This window comes from Phalacrocorax aristotelis, chromosome 5, assembly GCF_949628215.1.
Source record: "Phalacrocorax aristotelis chromosome 5, bGulAri2.1, whole genome shotgun sequence".
NCBI lineage: Eukaryota > Metazoa > Chordata > Aves > Suliformes > Phalacrocoracidae > Phalacrocorax > Phalacrocorax aristotelis.
In genome coordinates, this window is record NC_134280.1 from 52,293,417 (window position 1) to 52,311,017 (window position 17,601).

General features: G+C 37.6%; 1 protein-coding gene across 1 annotated transcript in view; it reads left to right on the forward strand.

Annotated features, from left to right (window-relative positions):
• The first annotated feature begins 730 nt into the window (after positions 1-730).
• The window catches only part of LOC142057790 (uncharacterized), a 41,378-nt gene continuing 24,507 nt past the window's right edge, over positions 731-17,601 (forward strand). The window contains exons 1-18 of the mRNA XM_075094514.1: positions 731-853; positions 3,569-3,637; positions 4,604-4,669; positions 5,129-5,390; positions 5,797-5,911; positions 6,550-6,640; positions 7,478-7,587; positions 7,797-8,013; positions 9,198-9,323; positions 9,797-9,914; positions 10,722-10,860; positions 11,889-11,999; positions 12,509-12,578; positions 13,384-13,521; positions 13,606-13,770; positions 14,236-14,330; positions 15,114-15,240; positions 15,988-16,243. Coding sequence (XP_074950615.1) covers positions 781-853; positions 3,569-3,637; positions 4,604-4,669; positions 5,129-5,390; positions 5,797-5,911; positions 6,550-6,640; positions 7,478-7,587; positions 7,797-8,013; positions 9,198-9,323; positions 9,797-9,914; positions 10,722-10,860; positions 11,889-11,999; positions 12,509-12,578; positions 13,384-13,521; positions 13,606-13,770; positions 14,236-14,330; positions 15,114-15,240; positions 15,988-16,243 — 2,348 coding nt within the window. The 5' untranslated portion in view covers positions 731-780. The remainder of the gene's footprint in view (positions 854-3,568; positions 3,638-4,603; positions 4,670-5,128; positions 5,391-5,796; positions 5,912-6,549; positions 6,641-7,477; positions 7,588-7,796; positions 8,014-9,197; positions 9,324-9,796; positions 9,915-10,721; positions 10,861-11,888; positions 12,000-12,508; positions 12,579-13,383; positions 13,522-13,605; positions 13,771-14,235; positions 14,331-15,113; positions 15,241-15,987; positions 16,244-17,601) is intronic.

Consider the following 17,601-nt stretch of genomic DNA (forward strand, 5'->3'; position numbering starts at 1 on the left):
TCTAATAAATGTAGGATACAGTCTAGGTAAAGCTGGCTTAATGTTCCTCAGATAGGTGCCTAATGCTTGTCAGTGCCACACAGAATGGTTTCCATGGTATACACTCGGTGTGACTATGTGATCCTGCAGGACCCTTCAAGGTTATTAATCTGGGTTTTTTACAAGATTAGCTGCCCCAAGAGGCACGGAGTGGCTTCCTAATGCTGGGTGCCCACTTAGGAAATACTCCACACCTCCTCAGACTTCAGAAATCAGTGGTATTTTTTGCTAAGGAGCTGCCTGGCATCAGTTACAGTATTGCAAATCTTAGAAGTATTACTTGCATGCCTTCTGCGTAATCGTAAAGAAACACCAGACTAAATTTGTTCCAGGACCTGTTGTTTGTGGAGGAGGAGTTGTGTTTTATTTCCAGTCATGTTGTGTTTCTTTATTAGACTGAACCTTTACAAAATATATATGCAAAATATATATATGCAAAAAATATATAAATGCAAAAAAATATATGCAAATATATACAAAATATATGTATATGTACATGTATATGTATATGTATATACTCCTCCCAAAATGCAAATAATATCGGCCAGTTTCTGAGGAAGGAAGAGCATCTTCTGTTTACCTGTTCATTTGCTAAAATCCCCCAAACCGCACCTTCTTAGACTCTCTGAATCAATCTGGGACTGAAGCCAAAGTCACCTACTATATAAGTCTGATGGAGCACAGGTGAACTACTCCTGACCAACTTTAGACCTGACATCCCTGTGCCAGACTCCACTCAAGATGGGGTTTGGTAGGGGAATATGGGTACCAGAATGGGCTTTTCTGTTAGCAGTTTGTTGTATCCATCAGATAGGTAAGAAGTTCTTTTTTTTACTGGGAAAAGAAAAAATACTCTGTTTAGATGTAATAACATATTTTAAACAACTATACTCATTGTTTCAGATTGTTGCATTTTTTCTTTTTCCATTTTCATTAAATATTTCATGTCTGTCTATTAACTGGACTGATTTAATTTAATATTGCCTCAAATTACTGCATATAACTATATTTGCAAGGTAGCTTTGAAGATCAACTCGGAAAGAACCATTATTCAAGTCTTAAAATGTCAGATTTTCAGTATCTCTTATGCCTGACAAAAACATTTTATTTCTGTTGCATTTTGTATTAGAATTGATTATGAATGTTATGGGTTTTATGAAATTTAAAAAAACACATTTCAGTTGCTAGATCAGACCACTGGTCATTTTTTTCCACTGTCTAGTCACCTACCAGGAGCTATTACCAGAGTCCTCAAGATTTCTTGCAACTTCTTTTGTAAAAGAGACTAGAAGGGAATATTCATGTGTTGATGATTTTCAGGAACTAATTGTGCATTGATAATACCCTGTGTAAAATATTTATATAAATTACTGATATTGAGTGTGAACAGGATTTGGAGATTTATCCAACACATGCAGACCATCTTTTTGTATGGATTTTTTTCTCCTCTCAATATTGTATCTATCAGGGCTGGTCTTGGCAGTATTTATTAATATGAGGAGCCCTATTAAGTCAATGGAACCACTCAAATTTAAATTACTTGCCCGAGTACAAGCTTGTTAAATCAGTCCCATTCATGTACAGTAACTACTGTCCTGTCAGCTAACATTTTTAAATCTTCAGATTGCTTATGTAAATTTATCTTGCATATAATTGTCAAAACATTGACAAGTGCAAATTTAATTTTAGGCTACTTTATAGTTTGTGAAATAAACAGTAAAATACTGGCAGGTTGATTTAAGCACAAAATACAACAGTTGCTTGGAGTATAAGCTTATGTTTATAGTTATGCAATGTCAGTCAAAAGTATCTTCAACCATTCATTGAACAAGAAAGTTATTTGTACTATGCAATGCTAATCTCATAAATTGCTTTGAAAGGAAGTAGTGGTTAGACAGTGTCCAGTAAACTCCTCTTTATTCGAATCATGCTGTTTGGAAAGTATTTTCAGATGTCCTGAGTGAATAACGAATATTTACCCAATCCCACAACATCTCCACAAACATTCTATGCCTGACTTTATATTTTGGGTCAAATACTAACTCTTATAAATTAATTGTAATGATAATCGCATATGTAGATTGGCAGCTGGCTATAGACTTAGCAAAGTACATTGAGAAATATTCTTAATAATTAGGTCAGTTCCCAAAATATCAAATAGGAAATTATCTTGACTATTCTTACAACTGAGAGACTCTTATTTTTATAATGGTCAACAGTGTGGCATTGTGCAATTGCTAAATAAATGAGTGCAGCTAGAATTTCCTTGGGAATTATGTATTTGCTAACTAAACAAAAGCTCCTGCTGTTTCCTTGAGAAAAATAAAGTTCTAGCCATTTTTCCTTTACAGGAAATGCCTGCCATATTTACTTATAAAAGACAAGAGCTTAGAACACCAACCTAGGAGGTTACGGTTAGCTTTTTTCTAGGCATGAAATGGTTCAGGACAATATTTGTCGTCTCTCAAAAGACTTTGACAATACCTCCTCTGGTATGGTATTGCTGGGCCATGCATGGAAAGGAATAAAAAACTTATGGAGTCACAACAGAGGGAAGGAGAACTCATCTGGAAGACAGTTCATGTAGTTGACCCAGTAACCATTTAACTGGAGGTACAAAAATAATCCTTGAAGCAAGGCACAAAAAAAGGACAGTTTTGATGTAGCTGAGTGCCCCAGTCATGTGGTCACATGATCATGGCCTATTTTTTCCCTCCTTTGTCACTGTCCCACTGCTTTCGGTACTGTGTCTCAGCTTCAGGTCGGGTAGCAAGAACCCTTGATCAAATAGAATTACAGTGTGATGCTTAAGGTTTTCTTGCAGAGAAGATGTGAGTTTGAACCCTCTCAGAGTAAGAAGAGGGGCAGAACAGGAAACCTGGTTCTTTTGCTTACTCCTCCTGGGTTACTGCTCAGGCTATGGGCCCTTGTATTATTACTCAGAGGTACCTTCTTGCATCCAGCTGTAAAGCAAATCTAGATCCCTGATTGAGGCTTTAGATTTTCTCCCAAAGAAAAGACAGTATGCTTAGGCACTAAAGAAACTGCCATAAAAATATCTGCAGCCATTACTGGATCAAGCCCTAAGTCTCATGCTTCTTTTATCCAGTTCTGTGCCTTTTCTTATTATTACCTATCTACTACACAGCATTTTTAATAAATGACTCTTCCACATTTTGTGAATTCTTCCTGTAATTGTTTCACGTATTAGTGAGATTCAGTGCAGCAGTCAAATAAGAGCTGTGATCCAGTCATTAAAATCCCTTGTAGTGAGTTTTAAGTGAAACAAAGAAAGCAGATATACAAGAAATGTTATCTGGATTTCAAACTCTGTGTATTTGTAATAGAAAGTCTCTTTCTATAATTACATTTTACCTTTACTTGAGGCCTGTTTTATTTTTTCTGATGTAAAAGGACTCTCCCCCTTTGTCTTACAGAGATGTATCTGGGTCCTTTGATCCTATCTAAATGCCTTGCTTTAAAAGTTCAGGACATTGTAATGACCATGTTTTTTACAATTTCTTCACAGGAGCCCAGGCTGAAATCCAACAGGAAACAGGAAGCAAACACACTGAGGTTGTTCAGCAGAAACAAAACAGTATGTTCATTTATACCATGTATTTGTATTTATTTGTTACATCTCCACTAAATAATAAAAATGCCTAGAAAAGCTACTTAGCATATTGCTGGTAATGTCAAGTAAAGATAAATGTGTATTAACAAGCCCCTCTCTATATAAGAATAGTAATATCTTTATTAGATACCAATTACTAAACACACATAGTATGGTTATATTTGTATAATAACAGGTAACTAAGAAAACAGATGTGTGTTTGTAAAGGTTGTATGCATATGAGCATGACTATGTATATGTAAAATAAAAGTGGAATATACGTGCAGGAAGTTTGGTTCCTTATAAACAAGGAAATGAGATCGCTTTGGCAAGTTGTAAAGTCGGCAGCTGATGTTGGGAAATCTATTTGCAACCCAACTTTATTGATTTTTATCATGTAATGATTTCTGATCATCCTGTACGTCAGATTTGTAGTCATTTCTTAGGCATTTCAGCCCCTTAACAGAAAAATATTAAACAGAGAGCAAAGGGGATAATTAAAGTTTTTATTCCATCCTTAGAAAGAGGAGGTGTAATGAGAAGGAGGCTATGCTTTTGTACCAATAAAAGGCTAATTTAGTACAGCTTAACCCTTTGTACTGTTCAGTGTGTCTGAAGCACTCCAGTATGCAGAGCTGTGAATTTCTGCCTCTCCTAACACAATACAGAGTTTCATAAAGCGGTCAAAATTAAAACGTAGAAAATGCAGATCATCACAGTTGAAAGCAAGTTCTTACGATCTAACTATCCTGATTTTGAATTGTAGTATGCACTTTAACCTGATCCATGGCCTGTAAAATGGCATTTACATTGCACGTACAACAAAACAGGCCATGAAACATGTTTCATTGGATCTGGCATATTAACTTTCTAGTCCTTTCTAGGTCAACTTTAGGTGCAAATTTTGGTATTCTTTTACCAGGTTTTGTTTTCTTTCTTTCTTCTTTCTAGCTTCCGCTACAGTTTCATCTAAGGTGAACATCATTCAGCCAATGCTGATAAATCCAGTAGTAACACGTAAGTAAAAGAAACAAAATGTATTCAATAAGTTTTCAGTTTTAGGGGATGTAGACAGCGGAATCTAATACAAATAGGGAAAGGCAGTAATTAATTATTAAGAGGAGAAAGGGTGGTTAAGAAACATAATATTGAACTGTAATTTTAGCTGAAACGTGGACAACTAATAAAGCTCTAGCAGAACATAACTGTAACCATACTCCCTATATACCATGGGGGTGTATGAACTACTATAACAATATACCCCCATTTATAGGGGTATATAAGACGAGTAACAGATATAAAATGAGTGAAGAATGAATACACAGTTTTATAATGGATAAATGGACAGAAAATAACACATTAAGATAGGCAGGTGAAAACTATTGAATGACAAAATGAAGCCTTAGACAAGTTGATTTTCACTATGTTAAAGTTGGAATTTTAAGTCATTTTTTTACAGCTAGTTTTAATTCACAGCTTCCAATCTGGCTCACAATGGCCGCGTGTGCAGCACATGGGGCAACTTTCACTTCAAGACTTTTGATGGACACATATTCTCCTTCCCTGGGCTCTGTAATTATGTTTTTGCATCCCATTGCAACACTCCCTATGAGGATTTCAACATCCAAATTAGGCGTATTATGGTGGAAAACGCTCCAACAATCAACCGTATCACCATGAAACTTGAAGGTGTAGCTGTTGAATTATTAAAGGCTGTCGTCATGATCAACAGCAACAGGTAAGTTTATTCATAGCACTTGTTTGGTAACCACAGACCTTTTTATCAAGCTTGCCAAGTACTTTGGTGTATTTGGGAGGAAAAACTACGTGTTCTTCAATAAATCTGACAATTTTACCAACACAAATAATAAATAACTTGCTGTTAATTCCTTTCACAGTAAATCAATCCTTCCCTTAAAGATTACCCCAAAAATAAAATTTGGATGAAAAATCCTGAGAGGTCGGATCCAAATTCAGATCCATATTTGATGACATCGGACCATATTATTTTTTATTCACTTCTCTTTCCGCACACTGCATTATTTTACAATCCCTACAGATCATGGATACCACAAGCCATATTTTTTCTCTTTATCAAACATCTGGATCAGAAAATACCTAGCATTCTTTCTGCCTTTTCCCAGAGTTCAGCTGCCATACAGCGAATCTGGAATTATGATAGAGAAAAGCAGCATTTATGTGAAAGTTGCCAGCAAAATGGGTATTGTGTTAATGTGGAATGAAGATGACAGTATCTTGGTAAGAACTGCTCCTGGACCTGTCTACACCTTCAGAGAGACCAGAGCTAATCTTTGATTAGGCCAGGCCCTGTCTGTTTATGGGGTTACTATTGCCTTCCCATCTCATGCTGTTGAGCGCTTCTTTATTAACAAAGATAGGCTTGCATCTAGGTAGTCCTAAAGAAAATTGCACAGATTTACCTCTAGTGGATAGCAGATATCTGCTTAAAATAGGGTGAAAAATCACTTCCATTATATCATTAACATATCAGCATTGTTATATGTGATATTGTTATTTGATATATATCAAACATAATTTTCTAGCAGAATTTCTCTATCTTAGGACTTCATTTTTGTTGTGGATTTGATTTTCTTTCTGTAGAATCAATAGAGAGAAAGAGGCTGACAGCAATATAGATATTACAGTGACAAATTAAGTCTGCATCAATAGTATCAATAGCTTGGACTCTGTATTGTAAATCAAATCCAAGCCAAGTCTTCATTCTATCCCACAGGGTTTAATTAGATTTTTCAATAAAATTACACAGATCTGATGAAAAATACTTAGAGGCAGCAGGTGCGGGTGCTTTCAGTGGTCTTGAATATATTTAAATATATTTATACTAACTTTTATCAACTTACTGTCCTTCATTTTAGCTGGAATTGAATGAGAAATATGCCAATCAGACCTGTGGACTTTGTGGGGACTTCAATGGCTTACCAATTTACAATGAGTTCTATTCAAACAGTAAGTTTTTTAAATTAAAAAAATTGGTTTCTGGAGTCTCCAACATGCTTTTTTGTATTCTTCTAACTCTAACATCATCAGCACTCCTCTTTCCTATCCTACTAAATTATTTAACTGGAGGATAAAATTCAATCTCTGTTGAAAAATATGTCGTACAGAGATCAGATAATGTGATTTTATACTTTAAGTATAAATATAGTACTGCTGCTATACTGATTGCATATTTCTTGGATGCCATGGTTTTATTTACCTCATCAGCTAACCCCATTAAAATGAGCCAGATTTTCACTAATAACGTAAATATAGAAATATATTCAATAAAACAATAGGCAATTGTAGTGTCTAGTCAGTACGTTTATTTTTGCAGTTCTGTCTTAAAATTGGTATATCCACATTTGCCTGCTGAATTGCATCATCTTTATTAGATCTTATTTTCATCATGCTATCTAGTCCCAGCTTGAGCTTTTTGCTAAACCTTGTCTCACAGCAGTCTCCATTGTCCAAATCCCTGTTTAGATTCTTTTCTTTCTTCCCTGCATGGGTTCAAAATGATCTGGAAACAGTTTGTTATCTTTCTGTTAAAAATCTTAGTTTACATCTAGATGTAATAGGTCGAGAAACGTTTTCTAATGTTTACTTTTTCCAGGGTGCTGTGCAAGGTAAATTCAGGTAGTGATGTACTGTTTCCTTTGGAAGGGATGATGATCAAATTTAAAGACTTAAGGGAACTAGCTGCCTCGGCCAGTCTTGAGCAGAATTCTTGAGAGGAGAAAAAGATAGCAGGCAGTTGCACTGAAAAAAAACCCCAACCTTCATTACAAAACTTCTTTTGTACAGATCTTAAAATGACAGCCTTGCAGTTTGGGAATATGCAGAAAATGGATGGGCCAACAGAACACTGTGAAGACTCCACTTCTACCCTGCCAGATAATTGCACAGATAATTTTGTAAGGATTTTTTTGTCTATTCTTTTATTTTTCTTTCAAATTTATCTATATCCTTCTACAGCTGCAGATGGGTCAACAGGAAAAGCCCTCAGGTGACAGCAACTTAAAGAGGGACATAAGATTCTATCACAGAATAATTATACAAACTAACAATACCAAAAAGTTGCTCCTTTCTATTTTCTGGATTTGTTTGCTTTTTTTCTCCCAAGGATGACATATGCCAGAAAACATTGACCAGCTCTGCATTTGCAGAGTGTAATGACTTACTTGATGTTGGAGAGTACATTATGCTTTGCCAAGATGATTTGTGCCGCTCTGAAGAGTCTAAAAATGCCTCATGTATCTGTGACACCTTTGCTGAATACTCCCGGCAGTGTGCTCATGCTGGTGGGCATCCTCTGAACTGGAGAACCTCAAAACTGTGCCGTAAGTATCACTGGAGACAGTCTTACTTTACGCTCAGTAACTAACAAACAACAAGCTCTCAAATGATGCTCAGGATGCAGAAGAAATTACAGGTCATTCAAGATTGTATTCTCCAGAGGGTTCTGATGTACAAGTTCCAGCATGAAGACTTAGCAAAATAGCTAAGGGTTTTAATGCAAACTGGATTAAACACTATCAAACACTTGAATGGATACTCTAATTGAGAGTCAGTGTTATTTAATTAACTGGGAGAGTAAATAAAGGAGAAAGAATGAGGTGTACTTGCTTGCTTCTATTCCTGTTTCTCTCCTATTGTCATGGTGGCTACAGCACTTTTTATTCTCAATTATTAACTGATTGGGTCTTCACAAGGTGATTGGCTGGTTAAGAACTTATTTATCTCCTCTTGCTTGGTAGTGAGGAGTTTGCACCACTGTAATCTTCATAGAGATTTGCACTGATACATACTAGATTATGGGGTGTAGCTGTTGATACTATCACCAGCATTTGCTCCAAAACAAAACCCCAGGAGGTACTATTTGCACTTCCAATGATTGTAGGGGAATAGACAGGGATCGGCGACCGGAAGATCACGGGATGTGACGGAAAGATAGACTCCTCCCCATAGGAGTGGCAGGAACAGGAAGCTCAAGAGCTATATAAGCGTGTGACGCAGCTAAATAAACGAACATTTTGCATCCATCATATTGATGTCTGTGCATCACTGTCCCCAGGGTGGGTAGAGCCCTGTGTCCCGGAGATATGTGGCCCAAGATAAGTTCTCCCACAGAAGCGCACAGCAACAAATGATATCTGAAAAATACAAATATACTAAATCTTTAGGAACATAAGTCTTACATTTCACTAGCAATACAGGTGTTCATGAGAAGGGTGCCTTCAGTAGAAACACAGGCCTTGCTGACTTTGTGGGGTCATTACCTTGCTTTCCCCAGAAATCTGGTCATTGAGCCAGTTCAGCACCAGAGAGTCATGGAAAGCACATCTCAACTCTAAAATATGGATCTAGGTGACTAAATTTGCAAATTTTGAGAGCTGGCAGTGGATCCACAGTTTAGTATGATTTTACATCTAGCTGAAAAACATAAATAAATACTTTTTTTCTCATACACAGTGAACTAGAAATACTTTTGACTGAAAAAAAAATCTCTCCTTTAAAATTACAGCCAAGAAGTGTCCTTACAACATGCAGTACCAGGAATGCGGCTCCCCCTGTGCTGACACATGCACCAATCCTGACCGATCTCAGTTTTGTGAAGAACACTGTACAGATGGTTGTTTCTGCCCCCCAGGCAAGTTCTTCTGTACTCACATCTCTGATTTCAAATAACAACAACAGCTTACCTGTAGGATTTGGGCACATTCCATGCGGTTTAAGCTGTCTGTGTTTGCATTTTTCACAGCTGCAAGTGACAAGCATTTGTCATGTCTCAGCTGAGAAAAGATATCTGAATATATTGCCCATACACATGCAATATTCAGAAAGCAGGAAAGCAGAACAGCAAACAGATCAAGAATAGCCTCTCAACAAGCCACCTGTGCTACAATAAGTCCCTCTTTCAAAGCAGGTGGAATTTCAGAATACAAAGGTTGAAACCTTCACTGTTGCAAATTGCCATAATCCTGCTGTTGTCAGCATAACTATGTCCATTCACAACAGTTGCAGATCTGTCTCTAAGATGACTTGTAACAAACAAAAATGGTGTATAGAAATGCCTCTTTAACTGATCATGGTCTTGTCTTTTTTTTTTTTTTTTAAATCTAGGGTCTGTATTTGATGACATCAACAATTCTGGCTGCATTCCCCATCAGCAGTGCTCCTGTGTTTACAATGGCAACACCTATGCTACAGGAACTTCTTTTTCACAGCAGTGCCATTCCTGGTAACCTTTGTTACTTTTCTAATTTACTATTTCCTCTCATATATTTAATTAATTTAATGATTTATTATATGCAATTGCATCATTGGTAATTGATATGTGTATTTAACTGACTGCTACAGTTTGAAATATCCCTAAAGAACATTCTTTGATTTATTTAGTCACAGCCTTAACTAGCTTTGCACTCTAACTCAAGGTGATCAAAGCAAGGATTTACAATGTTTAGATTTCTCACCAGTCAATTAAAATTATTCCTCTTTGTTTATTTTGCTCAAACACTTGGACTCCTCTAAGGGCAATGAGACCGCAGTCATTTATGTATTTGCAAATATTTATTTTCTCTGGAGAAAGCAAGGGATGACACAATACAACCTTGATTTCACAGTTATTAATCTTGTACCTGTGCACTACCATATCACCTTAGAAAACAGATATGCTTTGCATCAGGAGTAAGACACGGGGTTGCATTTCTGTTAGTTTCTGATACATTTGTATAACAAAACAAATTTTAATTTGTCATCGTGCTTTATGTTAGCTGCAAAAAACAAGTAATTGCTTATCCAATACCTGTTGCTGGAGCGTTCACATGTTCAAAGAAGGAAAACAAATGAGCAAAGTGAATGCATACCAGAGTCGTTCCTTCTACACATGTTCCAATGTTTTGGAAAGCCTTAAACCCAGATTTACTGTGTGTCAAACTACAGCTTGAGGGGTAAACATTAGCAAAATAGCTGAACCTAACATCACTTAATTTCTTTTACTCTGGACTACTGTTACTTATTTCAGCTAGCTTTATTATCTCTGTTCCAGTACCTGTAATGGAGGCCAGTGGAATTGCCAAGACTTGTCATGCCCAGGAACATGTTCAGTAGAGGGAGGTTCACACATTTCCACATACGATAAAAAACATTACGATCACCATGGAGACTGCACTTATGTCCTTTCTAAGGTGGGAATCAGATATTTCTGGGTCATAAAGACTTATACATACATAGAAAGAAAAGGTGATCTCATTCAACACCTTTGAAACTCACCTCTTTTGACATACAGATGTTAAATTGCTTCTCACTTAACCAGATGTTTACTAGAACATATGCTGCCATTCAAATTACAACGATCTGTTAACTCTTAGGATGCCATGCAACAGTGTATGGTGTTAACTGGGGAATTTCCAGTTCTATGATGTAGTAGTTGCTGAAGAGCACTGCCTTAAGAACTTGCTTAGTCTACATTCTTAAGTGTGATTAATCCAGTTTTCTTATGGAGTTGCATAATTTTCTGCCATGTTTTTTTATTACATGGTATTGGGCCAAATGCTACAAGTCTGAAAAATTACACCAACTGCTCTGAAAAAAAAAATTGAATTTATGAGACTAGTATTTTTATTTCATTTCTGGGAAGTTCAAATAGAGAAAATCAGTTCAAGTCAACTGATATCTTTCATTTAGGTTCTAAATATTTTAAAACAGATTTAAAAATAAGTCAAAAGAAATAGAAAAATTAATTATAATAAAAATATTTAATTACAGCAATGTGCAAATTAAAAGTTTTGATCTTTTAGGGGCTTTTTCTGTTCTTTGCTTTCCTTTTTCCCCATCTGCACAATTTAGTAAAAAGAAAATGCTGTATGTTGCTGTTCTCCTGAAAAATGTTTTATGTGAAACTTTTGTCTAGCATTGATACCAGCTACAGCAAGATGACAGATAATGTAGAATTGAATCAAACATTAGAAGTGGGCATGAATAAAAACGCTATATATGGATATCATCAATAAAATGCAAAACTAGATTCTAATTCTCTCATTGTTCCTAATATTACACCAGGCAGAACTGAATCTTAGGCTGAAAAAAGCATGGGATTTGGGAGAGTCTGGATCTTCTCCAGAAACAGAAATATTTTTTCAGTTGAGAGAAAATTTTACAGGGAAAGCTTCCGTAATTAGTCTTTCATGAAATAACTGTTGGCTTTTTTTTTCAGCACTGTAAAGATGAAACATTCACCATCCTGGTAGAACTACGCAAATGTGGCCTAACAGACACTGAGACATGCTTAAAGACAGTGACCCTCAACATGAATAAAGGACAAACTGTAAGAATGCAAAATAAGCATGGGAGACAACTATTAAAAATATGGGGAGCAAAGAAGCTAGGCCTTAATCAGTCAGAGAACTGCATTTCCCTCTCAAATGGTCAGCATATGCGATAAGTACATGTTATTTTTAATCAAGTGCAAAGAAATTGGTTTTCTTACAAAAATCAGATCAGCCATAAATTTGGTTTTGTGGAAGCTCATTAAGAAAAACGTTGTACTCACAAAGCAGAAAAAAAGCTATTTTCTCTGCCAATTAGATGGAAAAAACATGAGTTTTTAGCTTAGAAACTACAACAGTAAGGGATGTAATTCATCACAAAGATGTGTTCAAGGAAACCAAGATTATGTAATTCTTTTATGGCAGGAAAATGAGTAAAGTGTACAAAGTGGAAAGAGGGAGGAGGTGAAATCACAAAAAATTACCCTTTTTATCTGTCTTTTTTATTAGTACTACTATTTGGACTATAGTTATCCTTCATGCAGTTGCCTCTCCTCTTCCTTATCAGCTCATCGAAGTCAAACCTGATGGTCATGTGTTTGTGAACTCAATCTACACCCAGCTGCCCATCTCAGCAGGTATTTTTTTCTCTAACAGTCCATGAGCAATAAGCTCAGAACTTCAACTCCACACCTGCTTATTTACTTAAACTATGGAAGATAAAAGGACAGCGAGTTCTTCAGAACCTGTATGTTCACACCTTTGTTCTCTTTGGGATATTTCCTGAGTCACACAAGGGCTTTTGAAGCAGAAGTGGGAATTTTGGTGTCAAAAATGGGAGATAGTACAAGCATAAGCAAGAGTTCAAACAGAAGCAAAAAGCATTTACACTCCCCTGATTTCATCACTGTAAAGTTTACTTCCTTCTCGCTGTCCAAAATTGAACCAAAGACATCTGTTTACCTCTTTTTTTTTTAAACTTACCACCTGTGCTCACACTTCCTCAGACAGAGATTTGATTTTTATTCTATCTCAATAACTAATGATTCTATGTGATAACTCTGACCTCCACATCCGCTTAGTTTCCCTCTTCAGAGGAATAAGGGCTCCAATGTATGCTGTACGAGCTTAGAAACAACAATCAAAGTGTTCTTTTCAATGCTCAATGCCATACAGTTTTTCCTCGTTGTTCTCTTGGAAGGAGTAATCTTCAACTGCTTAATGTCAAGACAGCAAATAAAGTTAACCATTTGGTAGCTACAAGCAAATTCTGAACTGTAATTTTTTATTTATATTTCTGATTTATTTTCATAAATATTGGCTTTATTTCACCTCAGAATTTGCAACAATTGCAATAGAAATTCAAGAATAATAGTATAATAATGCGCTGTTTCTAGCATTTCACCTCATTCAGAAAGTGATCATTCTGTTGTTCACCTGTAGCTAATGTCACTGTGTTCAGACCTTCATCATTCTTCATCATCATGCAGACGAACTTTGGTGTCCACCTTGAAATCCAAATCACACCTATCATGCAAGTGTTTGTGCGACTGGATCCTATTTTCAAAGACCAGACCTGTGGTAAGTGAATGAAGTATAAGAATATCTTGCTTAATGTCTTTTGTCTAGTATAAGCAGTATAAAATTTTCACTGCTTTTCAACAGGTCTCTGTGGAAATTTCAATAATATCCAAACTGATGACTTCAAGGCCATAAATGGAATAATTGAAGGAACGGCAACAGCATTTGCTCATACATGGAAAACTCAGGCTGCGTGCCCTAATATCCAGCACAGTTTTGAGAACCCTTGTGCACTCAGCATTGATAATGGTGCGTGCTTCTTAGAATTTTTTCTAGGTTTTTTTTTGCTCATCCCTAAGGAAAACACATCCGTTGAAAAGCAAAGATAAGAGAGTAAAGATTTACATCTGAAATCAGAAATAAATATTCAAAATGGAAGCACTAGGGATAAGTACAAAGTGAAGGAAGAGTCATAGAAACATAACTGAAGGAAACTGTATGGTCTTTGAAAACAAAGAGGATGTCTAAGCTGACAACTTGGTGTCAGAGGAGTGGATTGCAGGAGTATCTTTGGAAATCTTCTATTCTTCCCCTTCAACAGGTCCTCTTCTTTGGTTTTAGGAAACTTAGCCCACAAGCTGAGTGAAAAAAAGACAGGAGAAGGAGACATTTTATGTAATTTCAGAACTGGCTTCATAGACCAGAGCAGTGTGCTTTTGTGACTAATGAAATACAAAGAGTAACGTGCATTCATATTGTTTGTTGTTTTCACAGAAAAATATGCTCAGCATTGGTGTGGACTACTAACTGACAGCAAAGGACCTTTTGCTGATTGTCACTATGCAGTGAATCCCTCTGTTTACCACACGGTACTTTGTTAGACTGTTTTTCCCTTTATAAACAATAGAAATAGGATCATTACAACTAGCTACCAGAAAAGGACCATTCCAGACATGTCTCGTCTCATGCAATGCCTGTATTTTCATTTCTGTACTGCAGCACTTCCTTCTTTCAGCATGTGTTTCTGTTTGTGCTATAACGTTACCTTATTTCAGTTGTCAGTCTTGGCTTCAAGAGCCTGACTTGCTTGCAAATGAAAAGGCAGCTATTTACTTCTGGATGGTTATACATATATAGCAGGAAGCATATGTAAAGTATCATCAGCGTATGTAAAGTCTCATCAGCCTTGTACCTCATTAATAACTACTTGGCACAGAAAGCCCATTAGCTAATTACCATCATTCTGCTATCAATGTGTTGCCAATCATTCTCACTATGAATCATCCAGGTATGGCCACTGGCGAAATGACATGTCTAGACTGCATACTGTGAATAGAGCTTTGTATGCTATTGTGCAGCATATTTGTAAATACAGTTCAAAGGAACATGAAGCTGTTAAATGTATAACAGACTTTAAGACCACCATTTCCCAATAATAACTGCAGACATTGACTGAATTTCCATTACATTCGCTTTCCCCTGCCAGGAGTCTTAGACAAAGACTGGAAAGTGATAAAGCTGTGTTGGTGTTGTCTATGAGTGAGCGTATCTGAATAAAGATTAGTGCATAAGACCAGAAAGATAATGTTGACTTTTTTTAAAAATTGACAATATTACCAGTGCTGAGACTTCATTTTTCTCTGCATTCTTAGAACTGCATGTATGACACATGTAATTGTGAAATGAGTGAGGACTGTCTGTGTGCAGCCTTGTCTTCCTATGTGAGAGCTTGTGCTGCAAAAGGAATCCAGCTGCATGGATGGAGGACTGATGTCTGCTGTAAGTATTCTTAACTATCCCCATTCCTAAGAACACACATCAATAAAAACTGCTGATCAGAGATTATTTTAAACTGATTTCTAGACAAATATACTAAGTGTTGAGGAAGGGATTTTGTTAAGTGCACTCCTGGAAGTAATTTTTTGCTGTTCCCTTAGAATCAATCCATTGCTAGCACGAGCAAATACGAATAGATAGGAGAAATAGCTTGCTTAGGAAAGCAAGTTATGGAAGTGCCTCCACCTGTTTCTTTGCAACTTTGAATTTCACTACAACTTTATGTATCACAAGTTATTGTAGACAAAATGTGACATATTACAATAACAGTACTAGTAACACTAACCAGAACACTTGCAAATGGAAGGTCTCTGAAGCTGCATGCTAGGTTCCACTGATCCAGTAGGGCTGTTTTCAGCATACCAGGAGGCATTCAGGGAGTGATCTTGCCTCGTACTTCAAAAGGTTTAGAAGTCTCGACAATGAACGGCAGCACCAAATGGAGGTTTCTTTCCAAAATGTCATTTGAAAACGTATTTTCTTCTTTGCATACATCACTTATTCCATTTGTACAGTAGCTTTTTACGTCTAACTCTGGAAGTATTCAGAAATACATTTACATGAAAGATGCAACATAGGCAGAGGTGTACAGTATCATTCACAAGTTATTTCTACTGCCTATGGTTTCTTATTTGCCCACCAGAAATTACCATCTGGGATTAACAAATCTATTATTTTTCTTCTCTCAAGCAAAATACACCATGTCATGTCCCAAATCCCTAAGCTACAGCTATACCATCTCTTCCTGTCAACCCACTTGTCGGTCTCTGAGTGAGCCTGATGTCACATGCAACATTAAGTTTGTCCCAGTTGATGGCTGCACCTGTGTAAATGGAACCTACATGGATGAGAGTGGCAAATGTGTGCCTGCTAATGAATGCCCCTGCTACTACAGAGGATCTCCCATATCGGTTGGAGAAGTTGTCCATGAAAATGGGCTTGTATGGTAAGTGAATCTTTTGCAAAACACTCGGGAATTGTATATGTTTTCCCATTAAAATCTGTTACGTTTAAACTGGTCTCACCCTGCCTTCGCTGAATTTCAATACAATGCTCTCACTTTTTTCAGCTTTATTTTCAACTCTTAAGAATGGTACATATTCCCCTGAGCCGCAGAGATGGGGAGCAGAATGAAGCCCCTGTATTCTAAGGGGAAGTGAGTGACCTGCTACACCACTTAGACACACACAAGTTGATGGGGCTGGATGGGATACACATAATGGTAATGAGGGAGCTGGCAGAAGTGCTCACCAAGCCCCTTTCCATCATTTGTCAGCAGTCCTGGCTAACCAGGGAGGTCCCAGTTAAATGGAGGGTAGCAAATGTGACACCCATCTAACAAGAAGGGCTGGAAGGAGAATCCAGGGAACTACAGGCCTGTCAGCCTGACCTCGGTCCTGGGAAGGTTATGGAGCAGATCATCATGAGTGCCATCACACGGCACATACTGAACAACCAGGTGATCAGGCCCAGTCACCAGGGGTTTAGAAAAGGCAGGTCCTGATGGACTAACCTGATCTCCTTCTATGACAAGGGGACCCACTTAGCAGACGAGGAAAAGGCTGTGGATGTTGTTTACCTGAACTTTAGTAAAGCCTTTGACTCTGTTCCCACAACATTCTCCTTGAGAAACTGGCTGCTCATGGCTTGGAGGGGCATACTCTTCACTGGGTTAAAAAACTGGCTGGATGGCCAGGCCCAGAGTTGTGGTGAATGGAGTTAACTCCTGTTGGTGGCCGGTCACAAGTGGTGTTCCCCAGGGCTCAGTACTGGAGCCAGTTCTGTTTAATATCTTTATCAATGATCTGGATGAGGGGATCAAGTGCACCCTCAGTAAATTTGCAGACAACACAAAGTTGGGCGGGAGTGTTGATCTGCTGGAGGGTAGGAAGGCTGTACAGAGGAATCTGGACAGGTTGAATCAATGGCCTGAGGTCAATTGTATGAGGTTCAACAAGGCCAAGGGCCAGCAGGAGTAGGGAAGTGATTGTCCCCCTGTACTCGGCACTGGAGAGGCCACACCTCAAATACTGTGTTCCGTTTTGGGCCCCTCACTACAAGAAAGACATTGAGCTACTGGAGCATGTCCAGAGACGGGCAATGAAGCTGGTGAAGGTTCTGGAGAACAAGGCTTATGAGGAGCAGCTGAGGGAGGTGGGATTTTTTAGCCTGGAGAAAAGGAGGCTGAGGGGAGACTTTATCACTCCCTACAGCTACCTGAAAGGAGGTTGTAGTGAGGTGGGTGTTGGTCTCTTCTCCCAAGTAACAAGTGATATGATGAGAAGAAACAGCCTCAAGTTGTAC